We start from the raw sequence: 22,780 nt of genomic DNA, 5'->3' as shown, positions 1-22,780 counted from the left end.
CCTACATATGCAATATATGCATATATAAATTATATTTTGTTTTTCAAATCAGAGTTTGTTTTTATTATTAATATACATGCCAGACTGCTGAGCCATAATTTCCCGTTAGTCAACCTGGCAATTACACCAACACACCCACATTAGCTGAAACATCTGGCTACACATCACCCAGAGAAGAGAGCAGTAGTCAATCATATTCATTGAAAAACTAACCGATGCTTTGAATTAAATAACACAGTCCAAAAGGCGTGGATTTATAGGGTAGCGGTCATGATCGTGTCCTGATACAGGGGGAAAGACATTGTTCTTTATCTCCTATAGGAACCACACGGAGCATCCTTTTGCCTTTGTGTCAGGGGACTCATGCACAAAAACTAGAGCCCACGATGTCTTTCTTTCTTTACCATATAATAGTAGAGAAATCTGCTTGAGGAATGAATGATCAAGGGAAGAGAACAGATATGATTTCATGATAATTTGTACGTGGAGAAAGATTATTGATAGGATCAGTAGTCTAGATATGCTTAGAAATGATATTCTCAGCAAGCCATTATTATATTTTGAGACTGAGATTCTCTTTCAGGATTATTAGTATAGGCCTATTCTGTGATGTCATATTGGGCGATTGTCAGTTTGATTGTGGTTTCCAGGGAGACACAACAAGCAGCACTATGGATACTGCAGGGCCTCACTTCTCTTGAGAATACCTGCAGTCTGCTCAGCTATGCTTCCTGTGTATTTGTAGTATGTTCTTCCTCTCTGCCTCTTAAAAACTGCATACTTGCTAAATTTGAAAGTAATCAGCCATAATGGCGACAAATGGCCTCTTGCGAGTCAGACAGACTCTTTTTAATTTGGCCACTCATTGTCTGACTTTAACATGAAACATTTGTGGACTTTCTACAGAAATGTATGCTTTATAATTTGTCTGCTACTGAGTTGCATGTTTTACATATGCTGCACAGGACTCACTGGATATAAATATTTTAGGATGCTTTTAAAGATGCTATGAATTGCCTTATGGATGAAACAGGAATCAAGGGTATATTGAAGGGCTGATGGCTTTTTTTAATGGCTAATTTCCTTTACCATAAATCATGATTTGCTAATCAGTGGCAATTGGAATTACAAGGAGGGGACGTTCTCATTCTAGAGAGCATTTGATTGGACAAAAATGTGGATATGCTCTGGAGTGCAAGATGAGTCATCAATATTTTTGGTCTGGATTATCTTTACCCTTAAAATAAAGGATATACATTATAAATGTGTAAAGGTAGCTTGCTAAAAGGTAGTTTGTCAAATTTAGAAGTAAATCTAGCGTATAGATCAATGTTTCCCAACTGGTCGTGACCGAAAAATGGGTTGCAGGTTTGTTCGGCTTGGGTTGTGGACAGCAGTAGGGCTGGCGATAGGAAGATGTAATCGGACATTGACAATGTCTTACAAAGATCCCGATGGCGATTGCGAACAGATGATGATCGATAATATCGGGAAATGGCAAAACCATGGATCTAGGAAGTCATCAAATATATTCAACAGTGGTCAGGGTGTGAAACTAGCACCCGCCACCAGCAAAATGTGGCGAAGCTGAATCCAGTTCACAAGCTCCTCGTCCAAACGTATTTCTTGCACGGGTAATTTTGCTCATCTTCCAGCAACATGCAGGTGACCTGCATGCAGGCCCTACCTCTCCAGGCGGTCGGGGAGTCGCTTCCCTCCTCCCTCCCCGGACGGCGGTCTTCTCTCGACCCCTCCGCGTTCCCCGGTGACCTGAAGTCTCAGAGTGACACATGACAAGAAATGCTGTTAGTCACAAAGACATGCGCTTGAAGAAACATACTTTATTATATTTTTAAGAGCAGAAAAAAAAATTGCCACTGTTGTTCGTGCAGCACAAACCTGTCATGTGGAACAAGTGCATGTAAAGAGTTTTCATAAATATTTCTCTGTTTCATTCATCTGAAAACTGTTTGCAAGAATAGTGTCTTCTATGAGAATGCTGCAAATGATCTCCGATCATCTCTGGAGGTGCTGTGAGTTTAGTTTGCTTTATTTCCACGCGGTTGGCAAGCATTGTGAACGCAACTCTGCAGGTTCAGTAATATATATCATTGTATTAAAGAAACAAAGACAGAGTGATTAAATCATAAAGTAATACAAGACACGTTCGCATTGAACCTAAAATTTATTTAATTTTATTTAGGCAGCATTAACTGTATTACCAAAACACAATACAAACACAGAGACAACATTGTACATGCACCAAAATAAAGGTTTTTCAAATTACATATCATCATCCTTAATACAATTAATCATGATTTTAGAATAATAACAGTAACTGTTGTATTTTGACAAAAGTGTTAAAGCTAGTTAGTAATCTATTAGGTGGAATCTATTGGACCTCATTTTTATGACAATTGTGGCAGTTGTAGTTAAAGTTTCTAAATATGTTTAGGCAACTATTTTTACACAAAAAAATACTGTAATTATTATTATTAGTTATATTAGAAAGACATTGACCCAACCACAGTAATGAGTCATCCATGGTCTTACCTGTACTGTATGTATATGGCATTGTACTGTAAATATAATGGCAAGTATATAAAAGGTTTAAAATCTGGACCTCAAAGACTTATGGACAAATATAAACAAAGTTTTCTGTGACTTAGTATATGTCCTGTTTGAAAGATTTTTGATATTAATAAATAAATTGGATAATAAATAAAATAGCCTCATATAAATTAGTGGTTGACCGATATATCGCCTCGGCCGATTTTCTGACTTTTTTTAATTATCGGCATTGGCCGATACATTTTCCCGTTTGGCCGATTTGTTTCTGGAGGGTGCCGAGAATCGCCTGCTTACATGTGATGCGACTGAGACATGTAAACGACCAGTCATGGTTTGTTTTGTTGTTATGTGCATCTTGTTATTATAATAATAGACTGGTGTGCAACACAGTCTCATTTAAATGGTCTGCATATCAGAGCCGCAGCACACACGTTTGAGCTCATAATGTTAAAGTATTCGTCTGTTTCATTCTCCCTCTCTCTCCTCAACAGTTCCCTGTAACTTTTAACTGTTTTGTCTAATGATAAAAAGGCAAATATCAGTAAAACTAATATCATATATCATCTGCAAATACGCACATATCTCATTTAAACAGATGTAATAGGATGCCATGTGAGGTTCGGACATGTGAACGGCGAGCTCTGCGCACTTGCTAGATTTAACACTATTAATGTCATAAACCAGTGAGATTCGATACACTCTGTTCCATAACTGTTCTAGGAAGACAATATGTCAAAGAATTCAAAATCCACAGGCTCTGGAGACATCAATAGACACTTATGTGCTCAAGCTGACGCCCCTGAGGCCCCGAGCCAGGGAGCCGATTTGGTCGGAGAACTGAGGGAAATTTGGTGAGAAATGTTGAACATGTCGGCAGTGCTGACGAAGGTCGTTGCTGACTTTGTGGATCTTGCTGTAATACGTCGATCGATCACTGCCATGGAGACGAAATTCACTGAGGTGGTTACAAGAGTGGGGGATGTCGAGAAACAGATCGATTATCTGGAATCATCGGAGAGGGAATTATCTGCTAATCTGCTAGTGACCAAGGTGGATTTGGAGTGCATATGGGAGAAGTTGAGGACATGGAGAACCGTAGCCGGCGAAATAACATCTGTATTGTTGGAATTCCTGAGGCCGAAGAGGGTCAGGATATGGTGAAATTCCTGGATTGGCTCCTTCCGAGTCTGCTCGACGTAACAGGCCATAAGCTGGAAATCGAGCGAGCTCACAGGCTCGGCGATCCGCTGAGGGAGACAGGTCCTGATCAATTCTGGCCAGATTTCTGAGATCATCTGATAAAGATCTTGTGTTAAGTGAGGCAAGGAGTAAAGGAAGGCTTCCTTGGAAGAACCACAGCATTTTGTTGTTCCCGAACTTTGCGAATTCGATGAGAGAAACGTGATCGATTCAAGGAATGCAAGAAACTTTTTTGTTTCTTTTTGAGCTGGTTCCGCCTAGCGGCTGGAGTTTGTTTTGTGGAGTAACACTACTTCGGGACAGTGTTGTGGATGAATCTGCACTTTCTTTGTGCTTATGCCTCCTATTGGCTAGAGTTTGTTTTGTGGAGTATTTCTTGAAAGACATTGGAGTGATTAGGTCATTTATTACACTCATGTAGCAGCCAAATGGGCCGGCTCACTGAACATTCACTTGACTGTTCGAGGAAACTGAGGGCCTTTTTTGTGTCTTTTTGTGCTGGTTCCGCCTAGTGGCTGGAGTTTGTTTTGTGGAGGAACACACCTTCGGGACAGTTATGTGGTTGAATCAACATGTTCTTTGTGTTTATTCCACCTATTGGCTAGAGTTTGTTTTAGAGATTATCTTTTGTTGTTTAATTCTGTCTCACAAAATTTGTATAGAAACACCAGACTTGAGCAATCCAAAGGCAAAGTTGTCACGGAGGCTCTCGTAGGTCGTACATGGACTGTTTGAGTTTAGAGGGATGGATGCCAGTTGGTGCTGTCGTGCGCGGTGTTAATGCGCACATTTTTCTTTTTTCTGTTTGTTTGGTTCTGGGGGAAGTTTGGGGTTTGATTGTTGCACTAATGTTGGAATGTGGTCTTTATCATTTTGTTTTTGACACACAATCTATGTTTTCTCATATGTCAAAATATGAAATGTTAATATGAGTGGATTGTCTCTCTCCATGTGGAATGTGAATGGGTTGGGGCACCCCATAAAAAGAGTGCCTTGGGAGGCACTTAATGTGGTTCTTAGGGGCTGGATCATACAGTATGCTTCATTCACCAAAAAATCCAAAGCACGAGAACTTGTGGAGTTGGAAGGGAATATTAAAAATGCAGAGGCAGTGCTGAAGCACCGAATGTCATCTGATGGCCTCAGAGAATTGACCCGACTGAAATACAGATATAATATTATTTTGTCATGGAAGGTGGAGTTTTGGCTATTCAGGGCAAGACAGTCAAATTTTGAGTCGGGAGACAAAGCAGGAAAACTTCTGGCTAGATATAAAACAGAGATTGTCTTTTTCTACCATTACCTCAGTGAAATCTACTGGTGGTGAAATATTTACCACAGCCATTGATATTAATAATGCTTTTAAAGAATTCTATTTTGATCTCTATAGTTCCATGTCTTCGTCTACTGATGAGGATATTAAAAACTTTGTGGAACCATTAGAACTTCCTAAACTGACGGCTGTGCAAAAACATTCTCTTGATTCTGAGATAACCTTGGAGGAGCTTGGCGAGGTAATTAAGGCCTTGCCTTCAGGCAAGTCTCCGGGGCCAGATGGTTTGCCGCTGAGTTTTTTTAGATCTTATGCTACAGAATTGGCTCCAAATTTGCTATAAGTTTAAACGGAATCATTAAAGAAAGGAAAGTTTCCGCCAATCATGACGCAAGCCCGGATCAGTCTGAATCTTAAAAGGACAAAGATCCAAGCGAGTGTTAGAGTTACCATCCAATTTCCTTGATCCAGCTAGATGTTAAAATATTGTCAAAAGTTTTGGCTAACCAATTAAGTAAAGTTATGACTGTAAGGGGGTTCAGTGGAAAGGAGGTGGCGAGAACCGGCTTGACAACTTAAATAATAATTTAATGATCAACTTAAACAAAAACACACAACCATAAACACACAGTACAGCTGCCTGTAATTCTCTCTCTCTCTCAAACTGTCATCCCCGGCCGCCTTTATCCCTCGCGCGCCCCATCAGGCTGATTGGGGACTGGGCGTGCGTCATTCCAGCCCGGCCCCGCCCTCCTCGGCTCTACAATGACATCTCTTATACATATAGATCAGGTGGGGTTTATTCGGGGCCGTAATTCTTCTGATAACATTAGGCGTTTCATTCATGTCATGTGGGCAGTGGCGAATGATCAGACTCCGGTCACCGCCATCTCTCTTGATGCCGAAAATGCATTTGAAATGGTAGAATGGGATTATCTTTTTAAGGTTTTGGAAAGTACGGGTTCGGAAATACTTTTATTGGGTAAATTAAGTCACTTTATAGACACCCGGTAGCAGCAGTTCAAACGAATGGATTAATTTCAGATTATTTTACTCTGGATAGGGGCACCAGGCAGAGTTGCCCTCTTTCCCTCTTATTGTTCTGTCTTGCCCTGGAACCATTAGCAGCCTCGATAAGAAAGGAGGATGATTTTTCCAGGGGTGGTGGCGGGAGGTCTGGCGCATAAGCTTTTGCTTTATGCAGATGATATTTTATTATTTGTCTCCGACCCCACTAGATCTATGCCTTACCTCCACAGAATTATTATTTTGTTTTCTAAATTCTCAGGATACAGAGTGAATTGGTCTAAATCTGAAACTTTGGCTCTGACAGCGTACTGCCCAGTAACGGTTTTTCAGCCAGGCGCCTTCCAGAGGCCCAAACAGGGCATTAAGTATTTGGGCATTTTATTCCCAGCAAATTTGTGTGATATAGTTAGAGTTAGTTTTGACCCTTTAATAAAAAGGTTTTTGAGCGATGTGGGCAGGTGGGCTTCATTATATTTATCTATGACTGGGAAGGTTAATGTTATTGCTAAATGTATTGTGTTCCAAAATTCAACTACCTGCTACAATCTCTCCCTATAGATGTCCCCCTCTCTTATTTCATGCAATTTGATAGCATGGCGAAGTCCTTTATTTGGAATAGTAAACGTCCCAGATTACATTTTAGTAAGTTACATAGGCTGATTGACAAAGGTGGGCTAGGCCTACCCAAGATTTTGTTTTATTATTGTGCATTTGGTCTCAGGTATTTGGCTCATTGGTCACTTCCATCTGAGAGAGCCCCTCCCTGGTTTTGTATTGAACAGGAAGTTCTTGCCCCTATTTCGCCATTACAAAGCCTTTCTATCAAACTAACTGGAGAAGTTAAATTACACCCCGTTATCTCGCATTTGCACTCGGTATGGGCAAAGGTGTCCAGAGTGTTTAATTCGGACATTTATTTAAATGTAGCCTCAAGCATATGGCTGAACCTAAAATTATGTAGTCCCCTTTCTGCTGGACAGAGTGGATTGTGAGGGAGGTTAATATGCTCGGTGACCTATATGAGAGTGGAGTGTTGAGATCTTAAAGGGAGATGTATAGGCTTGGTCTTAAAGACACACCCACCTGCTGGCGATGCCAGTCAGAAGATGGGGACACAACCCATGTTTTTTGGTGGTGTGTTAAGATCCAAGAATTTTGGTTGAGGGTTCAGAGATTTATGTGTGATGTATTGGGCACTCAAATTTCATTTTGCCCCAGACTCTGTATTTTAGGCGGTGGGGTAGTCATCAATATAGGGGATAAACACACAAAAAATTGGGGGGGAAGGGTTATAATTTTATATAATTTAATTCCACATTTTCTGTTATGTTTATTTAAGTTGTTGTATGGAATCAATAAAAATTGTTAATAAAAAACTAACAAACAAACAAAAAAACAAAACAACAGATAAACAAATAATAAACAAATCTCACAAAACTTGAGCAGATCCAGCATCGTGTGGAGTGCTCATTTATTTACCTCTAAAGCACGTATTCTATCAGCCTCTCCTCAGCATTTCCCTGTAACTTTTAACTTTCTTTTCTAATGATAAAAGGCAAATATCAATAAAACTTCTATTATATTCTGTTTGAAAATATGCAGATATCGCGTTTAAACAGATTCACAAACCTCATGAAAATCCAGTGTTTTTTTTCCGTCGAATGCTCATCTGATATCTTTCTCTAAAGCGTGTATTCTATCAGCCAGAATCAAAACTTCACGATCAGAATCAAAAGTTCCTCTGATTCACAAATCATGACGGTCAGTCTGTGATAGTCCAAACAGGTGATCCAGGCTGTTTAAACTGTCAGGAGATTGCTGCTTGTGCTGGATCAGAGAATATTTAGCAGAGATGGGCCACTTCTATTAAAATGAATGGGAGAAATTGGAATGCCCAAGCATCGCCTGTCAATCATCTCAAGAACGCCCATGCGTATTAGCTATACAAGCTGGGATAATTGCGTTTTTTAAGCGTAATCTGAGGTAAAAAGCACAATTTATAATACCAGCAATGTCAGATTTCACTGCTGATTTGAAATATGTTCTTTGACCGTAATCTTGACCAACCGTTTTTAAGATTTCGGTGTTCCCCCATTCAAGTAGATAGGAGCTGCACTGGCATGACTGGAAATAGTCTCCCGGGAGCATTCCAAAGATGGCTGACAGTGGACTGACTTGCTAGAAAGACTTTTGCTGGATCCACACGAGCGCGTGAGTGCATCTTCAAAGTAAAAGCGCTTCACGTGTGCTTTAATAAATGTCTTATTCACTATGCACTGTTTGTGCAATTGGTTTTATTTGGTATTTTTTGAGAAAATGCGATTGCTAGACTACTGTGTGTACTGTTATTTCCTTCTTCCTAATATATTAACAATTTCTTCATGTGCAAATAAATGACTACAATTTGATGACTAAACAGAAATCAGAAGAAACTATCTACCATTTAAAATACAATATTATTTTTTTAGATTCTTTTTTACAAAGTTAAAGTTTTGTATGAAATTGAGTAATTAAAGTGCTAAATTAGAGTTTTTTTTATTTTTTAGCAATTTTATGTTTATGTTATTTACTATATTAAATTGTGTGATATATCGGCCTGTCGGCCACCCTGCACTCTGGATATCGGCATCGCCATTAAAAAACCCATATTAGTCGACCACTAATATAAATAAATAGGCTCGTCAACTTTTGAAATAAGGAGAAAAAACAAAAATAATGTCACTTGATACATGCCTTTATTCTTGAAAACAAAGAACAAAACTATGCAAGATAAAGGCTACATTAAATACAGGTTACCAATTTTGGACTAAAAGTCACAAAATTCACATTTTTATTTCATCTGATCTGTAAAACTACTGATTGAATTTTTTTCACCAGCTTATGTTATGTTTTGAGTGCTGGTGTGCTGGTGTCCCCACTAGGCTTTGAAACTTGCTTAACCTGCTTCATCAGAAAGACCATGCTGGTCAACCAGATTAACCAGGTTTTGCTGGTGAAAAGCATGGTCCAGCAAACCAGCCCTTATCAGCATATACCAGCCTAGACCGCCTTGGGAATTACATGCTGTTTCAGCTGGTCTTTCTTTGTAGCAGGGTCAAATGCTCAGAAGTCCAGAAAACACGTCATCCTCCACAAGATTTATAAGAATAGGATAAGCTTATATGAAACAGGGTTTTAATGACAAAAGAAGATCAGAGCTTATCAGTGTTCACTAATGCAGAGGTTCAAAGGGAGGCCATGGCAGTTTAGGTCAAACGTTGGCATATGTGTTTACACACAGTGACCTAATGCACATCATCTGTGGTATGAGCTCTTTGTGAAGATTCACATCTGGAAACAAAGTGCATTAACCAGCCGTAGTTTCTTTATAGCTTTCTCTATATACAACTCTTTAAAGTCGCCCACTTCTGTCGCCCTTCACTTTTTCATGTTGCGTTCTTGAATACGGAAATAACATAGCTGAAACGCGCTCTGCGCCAACGCCCATCGGCTTGTGAGCGGCCAGTAACTTTAGCTCACATTTCCTTTTACCTCAGCCTGTGGTTTAATGGCCTCTGATTCTTCTTCTTTAGTTCTTTGTCTTTAACAGGGTTGACGTTGTTAACAGACAGGGTCCTTTTTGAAATGTGGTTGTGGTTTTCTTTGCAGAATGGTTAAGGTTAGGTTATTTTTGGCTGTTCTTCATCAGTTACGTCGTTTAACCTCGGCCCTGAGATTTTGACGCCTGGTTTAAAATGATTAGGTAGATAACTTGGATTAAGGAAGTTGGTGCTAAATTGGTTTGAAAGGACAGTTGAGACAAAAAAGTAAGAGTGCAGCCACATTCCAACAGAAGTGAGCTATAATGTATGTTATGCTGTGGTTTTTTGCATCTCTGTGCTGTGACACATGACAGGAAGTTGCTGCTGAAACATTTGTATTTCTTGTCAACTCATGTCTATGTGCTTGAGAGACAAAAAGGGCATTTATGTATAAGAAATGGTATTGATGTGTGTGTGTTAAAGCTTCTTTGGTTTATATTTGGGCTATTATATTACCCATGATCTCACCTCTTTCAAGGAAAAAATATAACTTGAACATGCATTGGTTATAACTTGTTTGAATTGTACCATTAAAAGCATGACAGTTTAGTAGACTTTTTTTTTTTTAAACACTGTAGTTATATTTTGCGTTATATAAATGTACAACTTAACAAGTTTAAGTTATGGGTTAGAAGTTTAAATATTACACTAATTTTTAATTATTTTTTTAAGATTTATGCAATTCAGTTTTATAGCAAAATTAAATCAAATTGAATTGAGTTATTTTTAACAAACCCCCCAAAAAAAGAAGGAAAAAAAAAAGATATTTTAAAGATGCAGAATGTAAGATTCAGAAACCCTTGTTATTAATGACACCTGTGGCCATTAAGTGAACTGCAGCCAGCTACCTGTTGCTCGTGCACACACTCCATAGGGACATGAGTGAGCGAGCATCGGCCAAAACAATGATGTAACGTACAAAGAAACTGAACGTGATTCACCGGCATCATGCTGACAGATGAGGTAGCATAATTAAAATTACACAGTTAATTACAAAGTTATGATATGATTTTACTACAAACTTTGAGACTAAACTAAAACTACTTATCAGCTAAAATAGCATACTGATACACACATACAGCTATATACTACCGAACTTTACCAGACAGTTTACTGTTGCACTGCACTGTTATGTTGCACCATTGTATGTTTTGTATGTCATAAGTTGTACTACGATCAAGAAACCAGCGCATTTGCTTAAATTTATCCTGTATACCTGACTTTTAGTATAAAGAGAAGATCGTTGAAATTATTTGAAAGTTACGAAGCAAGGTAGCTTGCAATTCGTCAGTGTTAGCAGGCAAGATCAAGTTAGCTAAAATTACACAGATCAATCCTTATGGCACTATATTTCACATGCTTTGCAATTATGTAAGCTTACCTGCCCAATAAGAAGAGCGCCAATTCAGGGTCCGTTTTGATCCCCAAAACCTAACGAAGGTCCCTCCAGGAATGAAATGCCCTGCCAATGTTCACTCTAGTTTTCGCTCGACCACGATCACGTTCCAGCTTAGCCAGCCGGGATTCAGTAGATAAATGTTTTTATAGGGGTCCAAGCACCAAAGGTGCAGGAACCCTATTGTATTTGTTCCGATTTTCTTATAATTTTTTTTTTTCTGCCCTAAAAGTGTCTGGGCGTCGGAGACCGTAAATCTTAGAGATTCCAAACTTGGCAGGATGGTTCCAAATCCCCCCCACTACTCAGGCGTACAGATACACATCCTTTAGACACTAGGTGGCGCTATTGCAAACAAAACAAACAAAAATCACATTTTGGGCCGTAAGGGCTAGAAACAAAATTTTTTCCTCTGATTCCTTGCGTCATGCTGAAGATTTTTACCCCCTGACAGAATTTTGCTCCGCCCATTCGTTTCCCCGCTATTTTGGATTGTTTGAAAAAAAAATTCAAAATGAACTCGTCCTAGGCCGTTTGCACGATCAGAACCAAACCAGTGCAGAATGATTCAGCAGAGTCCCAATATGAAAATTATCAAAGCAATTTTGAAATTCTGATTTATTGTCAAACGTTATGCCAAAACGTTGGTAGTGGGCATGTCCATTTTACTAAAATGGTTATAACTTTTCAACAGATTGAGGTATTATCACCGTATTTAGTAAACGTATGTATGGGCTCATGCTGAGGTCACACAAAAAATATTGCACACCTTTGCCTCTTGGTGGCACTATAATAATTAAAAAACTAAAAATGGCTCTAACTATGGAACCGTTGGTCCGATCGACTTGAAATTCTGCATGCACTGTCTTTGTCCAAGGTGCCATTAAGGTATATGTGCACAGTCGCATATCTTTAAAAACATAGCTGCCATCGACCAATCAGCTTTCAGGAGCTATACAGGGTTAAATAAGGCCAATCGGAACTAAACTTGGTATGCCTATTTGTCTCTTGGCCCAAGAGGAGCTATTGTGTTTTACATGCATGTACATTTTTGTGTATACCGCTGTGTTTAAAAATGAAACGCGTTATTCAGACCATGCTGTAAACCTCCTCATTCTAAACAACTTTGCCATAAGCACCATTGGTTTGAAACAAAACGCTCAATAAATACTTGAGATTATTTTAAAAGATTACTTTTCGAACTAGTCGTAGGCCGTTCGCCCGATTGGAACCAAACCAGTGCAGAAACATTCTCTGGAGTCCCAAAATGAAAAGTTGTCAAAAGAAATTGTAAAATTTTAATTTATATTCAAAGGGTATGCCAAAACGTTAATAATGGGTGTGGCCACTTTTACTAAAATGGTTATAACTCTTGAACAGATTGAGATATTATCACCAAATTTGGTACATTTATTGTATGAGGTCATTCTGAGGACACACACAAATATTGCGCACTTCTGCCTCTTGGTGGCGCTATAATGGTTAAAACAAAAATGGCTCTAACTATTGAACTGTTGGTCCGATCGACTTTAAATTTTGCATGCAGTTTATTTGTCCAAGGTGTCTTCAAGGTCTGTGAGGACTAGGGATGTGCACTATGACTAATTTGACTGTCGTTTAAATGGAAGTTTTGTAACCGACTAGTCGACTAGTCTAAAGAGAAACCAACCTTCAGAAAACAGTATAAAAAATGTGTTTATGCGACCCATTTAAAATACTTAATCTATTCCAAATTTGATGCTAAATTCCACTGAAAAGGGGCATTTATCTGCAACATGCTTGCCTTGAATTATAATCATTGTACATTAAATATAAAACATGACACGCATTCACTGAATCAACATTAGCGAATATTTAATAGACATATTTATTGAAAACAATTGAATGAATAGTGCAGGATCAATGGAACAACCATTAAAAGCCTGTTCTAAACGGAAATCACCAAGTAAAAGTTACTTAACATATTAAAACAGTCAGGACATTGTGAAATTAATTAACAGGTAGACTAAGCCAAATCTATGAGAGACAAAAACATGCGCTGAAAAGTTGCACGTATTTCACGACGTGCAGTCGTGCATTAACCCTTGATCTAATATGACAGCTGTTTGGTAAAGAACGTTAACCAATAAAAAAAAAAAAAAAAAGTAGCTATAGGATAGAAAAAATAGGCCTGTGATGTAGCCTACAATAAACCTAATGTATTCTAAATATGACGTGCACACAGAATAAAAGATAGTTTAACACGTTAAGCAGTCGACACCTCGTTGAAAATAGCCTTCTTAATAAGTAGATTAAAAAAATGGCATACCTAGTCTAAAACAGTTATTTTCTAGGCTACTTACTCAAAAGCATACATTTTTTGATGAGTAAAATTAACAACACATCGACATGGTCTGGTGAAAGACGGGACTTGACTCACTTGAGGCGGCTATCCTGCGCTTGAAAAAGCCTGCTCAGCGGAAAAATAACGTACAAGCATGCACAGATGTAAATAAGACTCAAATGTGAAAACATCCTTAGGGACTTTCAAATATTTGGAAAGCCGATTCCCGCACCACCGAAGTGATTTCATTACTACTTTGCTGAGTTTGCTTGTCTAGCGAGAGGACATTTTCCAGCGCGCGCCGCGAGTGAGAGAGGGAAGAAGCACGCGTAGCCTGAGGTGAAATTAAACTCTGTATCTGCTCCAGATATCCTCTTTTTTAAATAATATTTGTGTTATTAATTCTATTTAAAATATGTAACATTAATATGACAGTAATTTAAGTGCAGCCTCTGTAAAAATATATAGCCAAACGTAAATGTGTACAAATTATTATCAGTTTAATGGGGGGGAAATATTAACTAACTAGTAATTCCAGTGTCGACTAGCAGCATCAGAACCGTTTAGTCGACTAGTCTCACACATCCCTAATGAGGACAGTCGCATATTTTGAAAAACATGGCCGCCATCGACCAATCAGCTTTCAGCAGCTTTTATATAGACAATTTGTATAATTTGGCATCCACTGGATAATTTCTGTCAAATTTTATTTTGGTTATTTCTTCACATGTGCTTGGACCCTGATGATTGCCGCTTGCAACTATTTGCTATTGGCATCACGGCACTGCTCTTTCTTTTTTCAAATCGTATCTCACTGATAGATGATACTACATCTCTGTTCATAAGTTTTAATCCTCCACCATTCATCTCACTCAAGGCGTTCCACAGGGCTCTGTTCTTGGTCCTCTTCTCTTCAATATCGACATGTTACCCCTTGGTCATATTATCCACAGTCATGGTCTCAGCTATCACTGTTATGCTGACGACCTTCAAATCTATATATCTGATCGTTCCACCACAGCTCTTCCTTGACTCATTAAATGCTTGTATTAATCGCATCAAAAAATGGCTTTATCAAATTTAATACTGACAAAACTGAGGTTATGTTATTTGGTCCTCCATCCCTACTTAAAAAGTCAGATTTGAGTCTCACTATTGATGGGGCTCATGTCACCCCCATTCAAATGATTAGAAACCTGGGTGTCACATTTGACTTGTCCCTTAAATTTCAGTCTCGCATAAACTCCCTAACAAGACAGCATTCTACCACCTTCGCAACACAGAATGCCTATGACCATCTCTCCAAAAGACACAGAAATTGTCGTTCATGTTTTCATAACGTCACGCCTCGACTATTGTAACTCCCTCTTAATTGGATTGCCTGTAAAACCATCTCCAGATTACAATATGTTCAAAACTCTGCTGCTAGGGTTATCACTCATACCAAGAAATCAGATCACATCACCCCCATACACTGTGAGCTGCACTGGTTACCTGTTTCTGCCTGCATTCAGTACAGAATTATTCTACTAACTTTTAAATGCCTTAATGGTCTTGCTCCTCATTATTTGTCTAATTTGCTGCAGAATTACACACCTGTTCACTCACTCCGGTCACTTGACACCAAACTTCTCACTGTGCCTCGCTTCCGACTTTACACAATGGGTGGCAGATTGTTTAGTGTAATGGAAACAAGACTCTGGAACTCACTTCCACAGGGTCTTCGTGACATTTCCACCATCTCTTTCAGGTCTCAACTAAAATCTCATCTGTTCTCTCAGTATTATCTGTATACCTCAGACTAATGTTGCTGTATTAATGTTGTTATTGTTACTGTTGTTGATTCTATTGTTGATTTACACTGATCAGCCACAACATTAAAACCACCTGACTAATATCGTGTAGGTTCCCCTTGTGCTGCCAAAACAGCTCTGACCTGTCGAGGCATGGACTCTACAAGACCTCTGAAGGTGTCCTGTGGTATCTGGCACCAAGACGTTAGCAACAGATCCTTTAAGTCCTGTAAATTGCGAGGTGGGGCCTTCATGAATTGGACTTGTTGGTCCAGCACATCCCACAGATGCGCAATCAGTTTGAGATCTGGGGAATTTGGAGGCCAAGTCAACACCTTGAACTCTTTGTCATGTTCCTCAAACCATTCCTGAACAATTTTTGCTGTGTGGCAGGGCGCATTATCCTGCTGAAAGAGGCCACTGCCATCAGGGAATACCGTTGCCATGAAGGGGTGGGTGCACGTGGTCTGCAACAATCTTTAGGTAGGTGGTACGTGTCAAAGTAACATCCACATGAATGCCAGGACCAAAGGTTTCCCAGCAGAACATTGCCCAGAGCATCACACTGCCTCCGCTGGCCTGCCTGCTTCCCATAGTGTATCCTGCTGCCATCTCTTCCCAAGGAAAACCGACTTGGCCGTCCACATGAACTAAAAGAAAATGTGATTCATCAGACCAGGCCATCTTCTTTCATTGCTCTATGGTCCAGTTCTGATGCTTTTGGCAGTGGACAGGGTTCAGCATGAGCACTCTGACCCATCTGTGGCTACACAGCCCCATACGCAGCAAGCCGCGATGCACTGTGTGTTCTGACACCTTTCTATAATGGCCAGCATTAAAATTTTCAGCAATTTGTGCTACAGTAGCTCTTCTGTGGGATCGGACCAGACAGCATCAGTGAGCCTTGGGTGCCCATGACCCTGTCGCCGCTTCACCGGTTGTCCTTCTTTGGATCACTTTTGGTATGTACTAACCACTGCATACCGGTAACACCCCACAAGACCTGCTGTTTTGGAGATGCTCTGACCCAGTCAACTAGCCATTACAATTTGGCCCTTGTCAAAGTCGTTCAGATCCTTACACTTGCCCATTTTTCCTGCTTCCAACACATGAAATTCAAGAACTGACTGTTCACTTGCTGCTTAATATTTCCCACCCCTTGACAGGTGCAATTGTAATGAGATAATAAATGTTATTCACTTCACCTGTCAGTGGTTTTAATGTTGTGGCTGATCAGTGTGTGTTATTATGTCTTTGTACAGCGTCCTTGAGCTTGGGAAAGGTGCTTTATAAATAAAACGTATTATTATTATTATTATTATTATTATTTTAATCTTTTAATTCTTAAAAAGTATAAAGTAAAAAAAAAAAAAAAGATGGCCAACCTAATACTAAAATTAAAGTTTTGAAATTTGAATGGAATTGGTATGTTAAGCTGTTCAGGCCAAATAAAAAATTCTGGAGAACAAAATTTATTTTCCTTTTTATGTCCTCCTAATGATGAATTTTCAGCAGCAAGATCTGTGCTAGGAAAAGCTTCAGAAAGATTTTTATAAAAGGATTATCTGCAAATTGCTTTAATTTCGTCTCATTTTAAAGTTCACCCGGAACTCATTGTCCTTTTGATTTCGGTTTAAATATCAACAAAGACCTGTGTGATTTTTAAGTTTTGCCCCACTGATCCTGTCAAATCTGAGAAACCAATGGGTGGCTTTACTTAGCCCTGAACTTTGAACAGAAAGCACCGGCTTCCCATTTTTGTGGAGTTTGAACCTTATCTGAATGAGGTTATGTTATTAAGATGGTTGTGTGAAACGATAACTTCCTCACTTAATTTCTCAAATTGATTCTTTAGCAAAGTGAAACACAGTCTGAAATTAGTTAAAGATGGCTAACATGAGTTGCAGGCAAGTCATCTGAAATGTCATCTGTTGATAAGAGTTCACAGTGTCCAGAAGATTCGTATTTGGTGCTTTGCAACTTGGTTCAACAGAGTACAAAAAAATACAAAATAAGAACAAGGTTAGTGAGATATTATCATTAGTAATGTTTCATAAATAGTAGGGTTGAGATTAAAGGGTTAGATCACCCAAAAAGGTTAATTGTGTCATCATTTACACTACCTCATATTGTTTCAAACCTGTATGACTTTTGTTCTACCACAGAACACAATGCGATATTTGGCAGATTGACAGCCTCAGTCACAATTCACTTTCATTATATGAAAAAAAAAGAAAGAAAAGGAAATCTAATGAAAGTGAATGGTGACTGAGGCTGGGTTTCATCAGGGTTTGGACCGACATGGGTGAGAAATTTATGACACCATTTTTGAGTGAACTATTCCATTAATATGGTCTGTTTACAGTCTCTTCTGTCTTTCCCATATGTTTTGTTTTGGGGGAAACACTCCTCCCCTCCATGGACAAAGTTCTTCAGATGAGTATTAGACCATGACACAAGCAGTCAGGAGCTGTGTGTCTAAGCTTTACCACATGATTCAGCTTCAGAAAAATATGTTTTTTAAAAGCTCTGAACCTGGGAGAAACACTTATTGTGGTAAGATTTTGGAGGTGCCATGAGCTGTGTTTGCCAATTTCACTGGCAAAGCTGTTACATCATTATACAAACTACATGACAAGCTCAACATGTCAGTCCAGAATCAGATTAAATCCAAATAATAACAGTGTGCTTTGTTTCAGTATTTTCAAAAAGAGATATAAAGATTGCCATTAAAATTTTGACCCTAGACAACACAGGACTGTTGAGGTTCATAGTGTAGATTGAAGATCCCTCTCACTAATGTGTGTGTGTGTGTGTGTGTGTGTGTGTGTGTGTGCACGCAGGAGCAGCCGAAAATCATTGAGCCGCTGGACTATGAGAATGTGGTGTTCCAGAGAAAAGCTCAGATCCACAGTGATCCACAGAGAGACCTGCTACTGTGGCCAGCTGATGATGTATCAGTAAGTCACTTCACAAGCACATTTCCTGCAGTTTACACAGTTTTCAAACTTAATATACAATCATTATGAGTATCTTTACAACACATTGTCATTTTAACATCTATTCAGTAATTAATCTGATTTAAGTCTCACAGCCTTAAAGGGACAGTTCACACAAAAATAACAATTATTTTATAATTTAATCACCCTCATGCCATCCCACATGTGTGTGGCTTTCTTTCTTCTTCAGAACACAAATAAAAATTTCTAGAAAAATATCTCTGCTCTGTAGGTCCATACAATGCAAGTGAATGTGATCAGGCCTTTAAAGCTCCAAAAAGGAGATAAAGTCAGCATAAAAGTCATATGTACGACTCCATTGGTTTAATCAATGTCTTCTGAAGAGATCCAGTTGGTTTTGGGTGAGAACAGTCAAAAATATAACTCCATTTTCAATGTACATCATGACAGCAGTCTACTTGGCAATCATGATTTCAAGCTTGATTGCACTTCCTATATCGCCATCTAGTGATTTGCATACGCGTCAAGTGCTAGGTAGTGTAATCGAGCTTAAAATGATGATTGTGCGTAGAGAATGCAATGACAAGATGTAAAGAGAAAAAGGAGTTATATTTTGATCTGTTCTCACCTAAAACTAACTGGATTGCTTCAGATGACATTGATTAAACTACTGGAGTCGTATGAATTACTTTTATGCTGACTTTATCTCCTTTTTTGAGCTTCAAAGGTCTGGTCACCATTCACTTGCATTGTAAGGACCTACAGAGCTGAGATATTCTTCTAAAAATGTGTTCAGCGAAGAAATAAAGTCATATACATCTGGGATTTTGATAGTCATTCGTTCGGGAGCTAGCACTCTGTTTTGCTGCGTAGAGTCCAAAGAACCAACTCATAAGAGTAATTTGTTCGGGAATCAGACTACACTAATTGAACTGTATGTTTTGCGCTGCTGATTTAAAGGTGCTGTAAGCCAAATTTTTTTTTTCATGGAAAGGTATGCAAAAATGTTCTTACTCCCTGAAAGATATTAATGAAATAAGTGCCCTGAGATATCACACAAATCTCTTTGACAGCTGTAGACTCTGTAAACAGCAAACAAAAATGTGTCCACGGTCTGTGGACAATGACGCATTCTGCCTGTCAATCATTTTGTGCGTTCTCATAGATTGTAGTTTCAGCTAATTATTGAAGCATAATGCCATTTTTATGCCATGTTGTTCATAAAAGTTGTCAGTTGAGGGTGCTATTTTACTACTGTTGTTTTAAAAAAAATTTTTTTTAATTTTCTCCACTTTTCTCCCCAATTTGGAATGCCCAATTCCCAATGCAATCTAAGTCCTCGTGGTGGTGTAGTGACTTGCCTCAATCCGGGTGGCGGAGGACAAATCTCAGTCGCTGACTAGCACCCCTGGAGGCGCGAGTTCGAATTCAGGGTATGCTGAGTAACTCTAGCCAGGTCTCCTAAGCAACCAAATTGGCCCGGTTGCTAGGTAGAGTCATATGGGTTAACCTCCACACGCGCTATGTCTCCGCGGTAATGTGCTCAACAAGCCACGTGATAAGATGCGCAGATTGATGGTCTCAGACGTGGAGGCAGCTGAGATTCGTACACCGCCACCCGGATTGAGGCGAATCATTACGTGACCACAAGGACTTAAAAGCACATTGGGAATTGGGCATTCCAAAAAAAAAAAAAAAGTGATTAGATTACAGTAATTTATAATTTTGTAATCAGATTACACCTAACACTGCTCACAATGACTCGCTTTTAAATCTTGCAAAAGCAAAAACATTGCAAGTTCTCATGTGAACATGAACATGTGAGCTTCCCTCATACACTCATGAATGCTCGAAGGAGAGCCAAACGGATTTGGAACAACATGAGGGTGAGTAAATGACAGAATTTTCATTTTTGGGTGAACTATTCCTTTAAGCAATGTTAAAATGTTTAAAAATGTGTAAATTTAGGACTTTGGTGTGACTTTTGGTTTTAATAAATGGTATTTTTATATAGTATTTTACTTGTCTGTCTAGGAGGCCCAGATTCATCGTCAAAGAAGAACGGTTGTTCCATCAGTACCTCAAAATGCTGAAAATGAAGCTAAAAGTCTGTTCGCCAAAGAGGTAAAGAAAATGCAGAACTTCTTGCTGCCAAAATGAGAGTGAAGCCTGCAGTTTTCCAGACCTATGATATCATATTTTCCAGTGTTTCATATTTTTATGGTTACTTGTACTCTTTTGATTTAGTAACTGAGCAATGCTTTCTCTCTTTGTCAGTGCATTAAGATGTACAACACTGACTGGCACGTCATCAACTATAATTACGAGGCGTACTCAGGAGATTTCCGGATGCTGCCCTGGTATGTTGAAGTTTGCACTATTTTTGCCAAAGGCTTCTCAGAGCTATTTCCAAAAATTTGGCGTAAGCTACTTTTTCTGTCTTGCAGTAAAGGGTTGAAGACGGAGAAGCTTCCTAGTCAAATGTTTGAGGTTGATGAGGGGGAGGAGGTAAGATGTTTTAATGTTTGATATGAGTGGAAAACTGAGTGTAGGAGAACATAAGCTGTCTTACTATATTCTCTCATTATGAAAAAGGTTTTCTGTTCATTTATCATGACTTATTTACACAATATGACAAGCTTATTCCACAGGGAGTACAGATGAAATGACTACCAAATGTTGTTTATTTCTTTTCAAATGTTTACCTTTTAAAGACCCCATGACATCAAAATTCAAGTTTTGTGTCTTTTAGTCCACCCTTTTCTCTTCTTGGAAAATATAATTTATTGGATAATAATTTTGTCATTGTCATCAAATGCTCTCAAGAATGAGAATGCCCTGCCCCCTAATATCAACTACTACTCACTAGCAATAACAAGTAGCAAATCATGTTCATGGCTGTGATGTAAACTAAAGCCTATTGCCTATTTAAGAAAAAAGATGAGCGCCTCTATTTATCCTGTCCCAACTTCCTGTTTCAGTAAGAAAATAGATTAACACAGGCCATTTCAGGGTGTTGTTTAATCCTTTAAGCTCTGAGGGTGTTTTTAAAGATTTTTGTTTCAGTGGCATACCCAAAATTAAAGGCTTACAACAAAACAAACAAACAAAAAACAAAACAAAATGTGTTTGGTAGCATTTGAAAGAAAACCTTTCACAATTTTTAATGATATAGATTGATAAATCCTGAGACCCTCAGCCTAAGAAACGGCTGAAAAAATGTGCCAAAAATGAACTTTTTTTTTCTCGTATTTTTCTGATTTGACTTTACATATCTCGGGGTGTAAATAAGGTACCTTCAAAACCTTTTAGATTTTGTTTTGTTCCCAATCATGTCACCTGTAACTGAGTAAAACATTTTGTCGATGCGACAAAACAATCAAAAGTTAAAGCATTACAAAAATAATTTATCCTAGTGTCCAAAAACATCTCCAAGTGTCCAAAAGCGTCTCCAATAAAATAAAACATAATAATTGTACTTAAAAATAATTAACATATGCAAATACAACAATGACTAAAGGAATGCTCTCTCTCCAAAGCATGCAGACATGAGTAACAAGATCTCATTCAGTTCCATTCTGTGTCATTTGAGCCATCATTGAGTCTGTGTCATGTACTTGGCACCATCTACGGGTGGCCATATGTAGTTAGAGTGAACGATCCTCTCTGCCCATATTTAGATGACTTCCACCTCTGTTTTCAGCTAAATTAATCCTTATATGATTGGTTTAGCATTCCATTACACTGGACAATGTACTGCATCATTTCTGATTAAGTCATCTGATCCAGGAAAGCTAATGTGTTTTTAGCCACAAAGCACATTATGTATGTGGGCTTGTTTTAAAGATAATCACCTCCTCTAAGTAATGGTATGATATTTTATGTTATGGTTATTTTTCATGAAGTTAAAAGCAAAAACTCAACGCATTTAAGCAACACCTGTTTACATGTAACATGTACGTCAAAGACATACACTTAGCTATTACTTGCTATAATTTTGTTCGTGAGTAAAATAAATAGGCTGGTTGTTCTTTGAGAGCTTTTGAACAATGTATGACACATGGCTATTTGATCAGTTTGATGTTTTTACAGATTACAATAATACAGTATGTGCTGTGCAAAATTATTAATAAATTATCAAAGCGGAACACTTCTGATTTGTCTGCAAATTCCAAAGTGCTTTTTCAGTTTTGGTCATTATGTCTACATGCGTTTTAGAGAACAGCTTCTAGGCTTTAAAATGATACCTATTTTGTGTTGGTCAAGACTGTATTTATTAATAATTTGATACATTTTTTTATTCTCGGCAGGCAGCTTAAAGGGTTAAACTCTTGTTTTCAGATTTAAGTCTAAGTGTCAGTTTAAACATTCATATTCTGTTACTCTGTTACATGGATGTTAGGGACAATATTGTTCTGCATCTGTGAGGTCAGAGATAAATATGTAGAGATAAAGGCCAGACAGTCAGCAGAGAAACCCATTGCATGGAATCTGACTCTCATTCTCTATTAATAGCAATGCACTGAAATGTCCAGCAGATCTGAATAAAATTAGATGGAAGGAGTGCTGATTACAGGGCAAACGGATTGCTTCTCCACCCTGTGTTTGTGTATATGTGCATGTGTATGTTTCAGTCTACTGTATATGTCTGTGT

At 38.5% G+C, this 22,780-nt stretch overlaps 1 protein-coding gene across 4 annotated transcripts in view; it reads left to right on the top strand.

Moving 5' to 3' along the window:
• LOC127413033 (dedicator of cytokinesis protein 11-like) overlaps positions 1 to 22,780 on the top strand; it is a 122,463-nt gene that overhangs the window by 404 nt on the left and 99,279 nt on the right. For 2 of the 4 annotated variants that reach the window (XM_051649861.1, XM_051649851.1), the window contains exons 2-5: positions 18,010 to 18,126; positions 20,161 to 20,250; positions 20,404 to 20,486; positions 20,574 to 20,634. In XM_051649861.1, coding sequence (XP_051505821.1) covers positions 18,010 to 18,126; positions 20,161 to 20,250; positions 20,404 to 20,486; positions 20,574 to 20,634 — 351 coding nt within the window. Of the gene's footprint in view, positions 1 to 18,009; positions 18,127 to 20,160; positions 20,251 to 20,403; positions 20,635 to 22,780 lie in introns of all 4 variants that reach the window. The other 2 variants (XM_051649841.1, XM_051649832.1) reach the window with 1 other exon arrangement.

The sequence above is a fragment of the Myxocyprinus asiaticus genome, chromosome 2 (genome assembly GCF_019703515.2).
Source record: "Myxocyprinus asiaticus isolate MX2 ecotype Aquarium Trade chromosome 2, UBuf_Myxa_2, whole genome shotgun sequence".
NCBI classification, from domain to species: domain Eukaryota; kingdom Metazoa; phylum Chordata; class Actinopteri; order Cypriniformes; family Catostomidae; genus Myxocyprinus; species Myxocyprinus asiaticus.
Note: the sequence above shows the minus strand (reverse complement) of the source record. Positions and strands in the feature narration are given on the sequence as shown.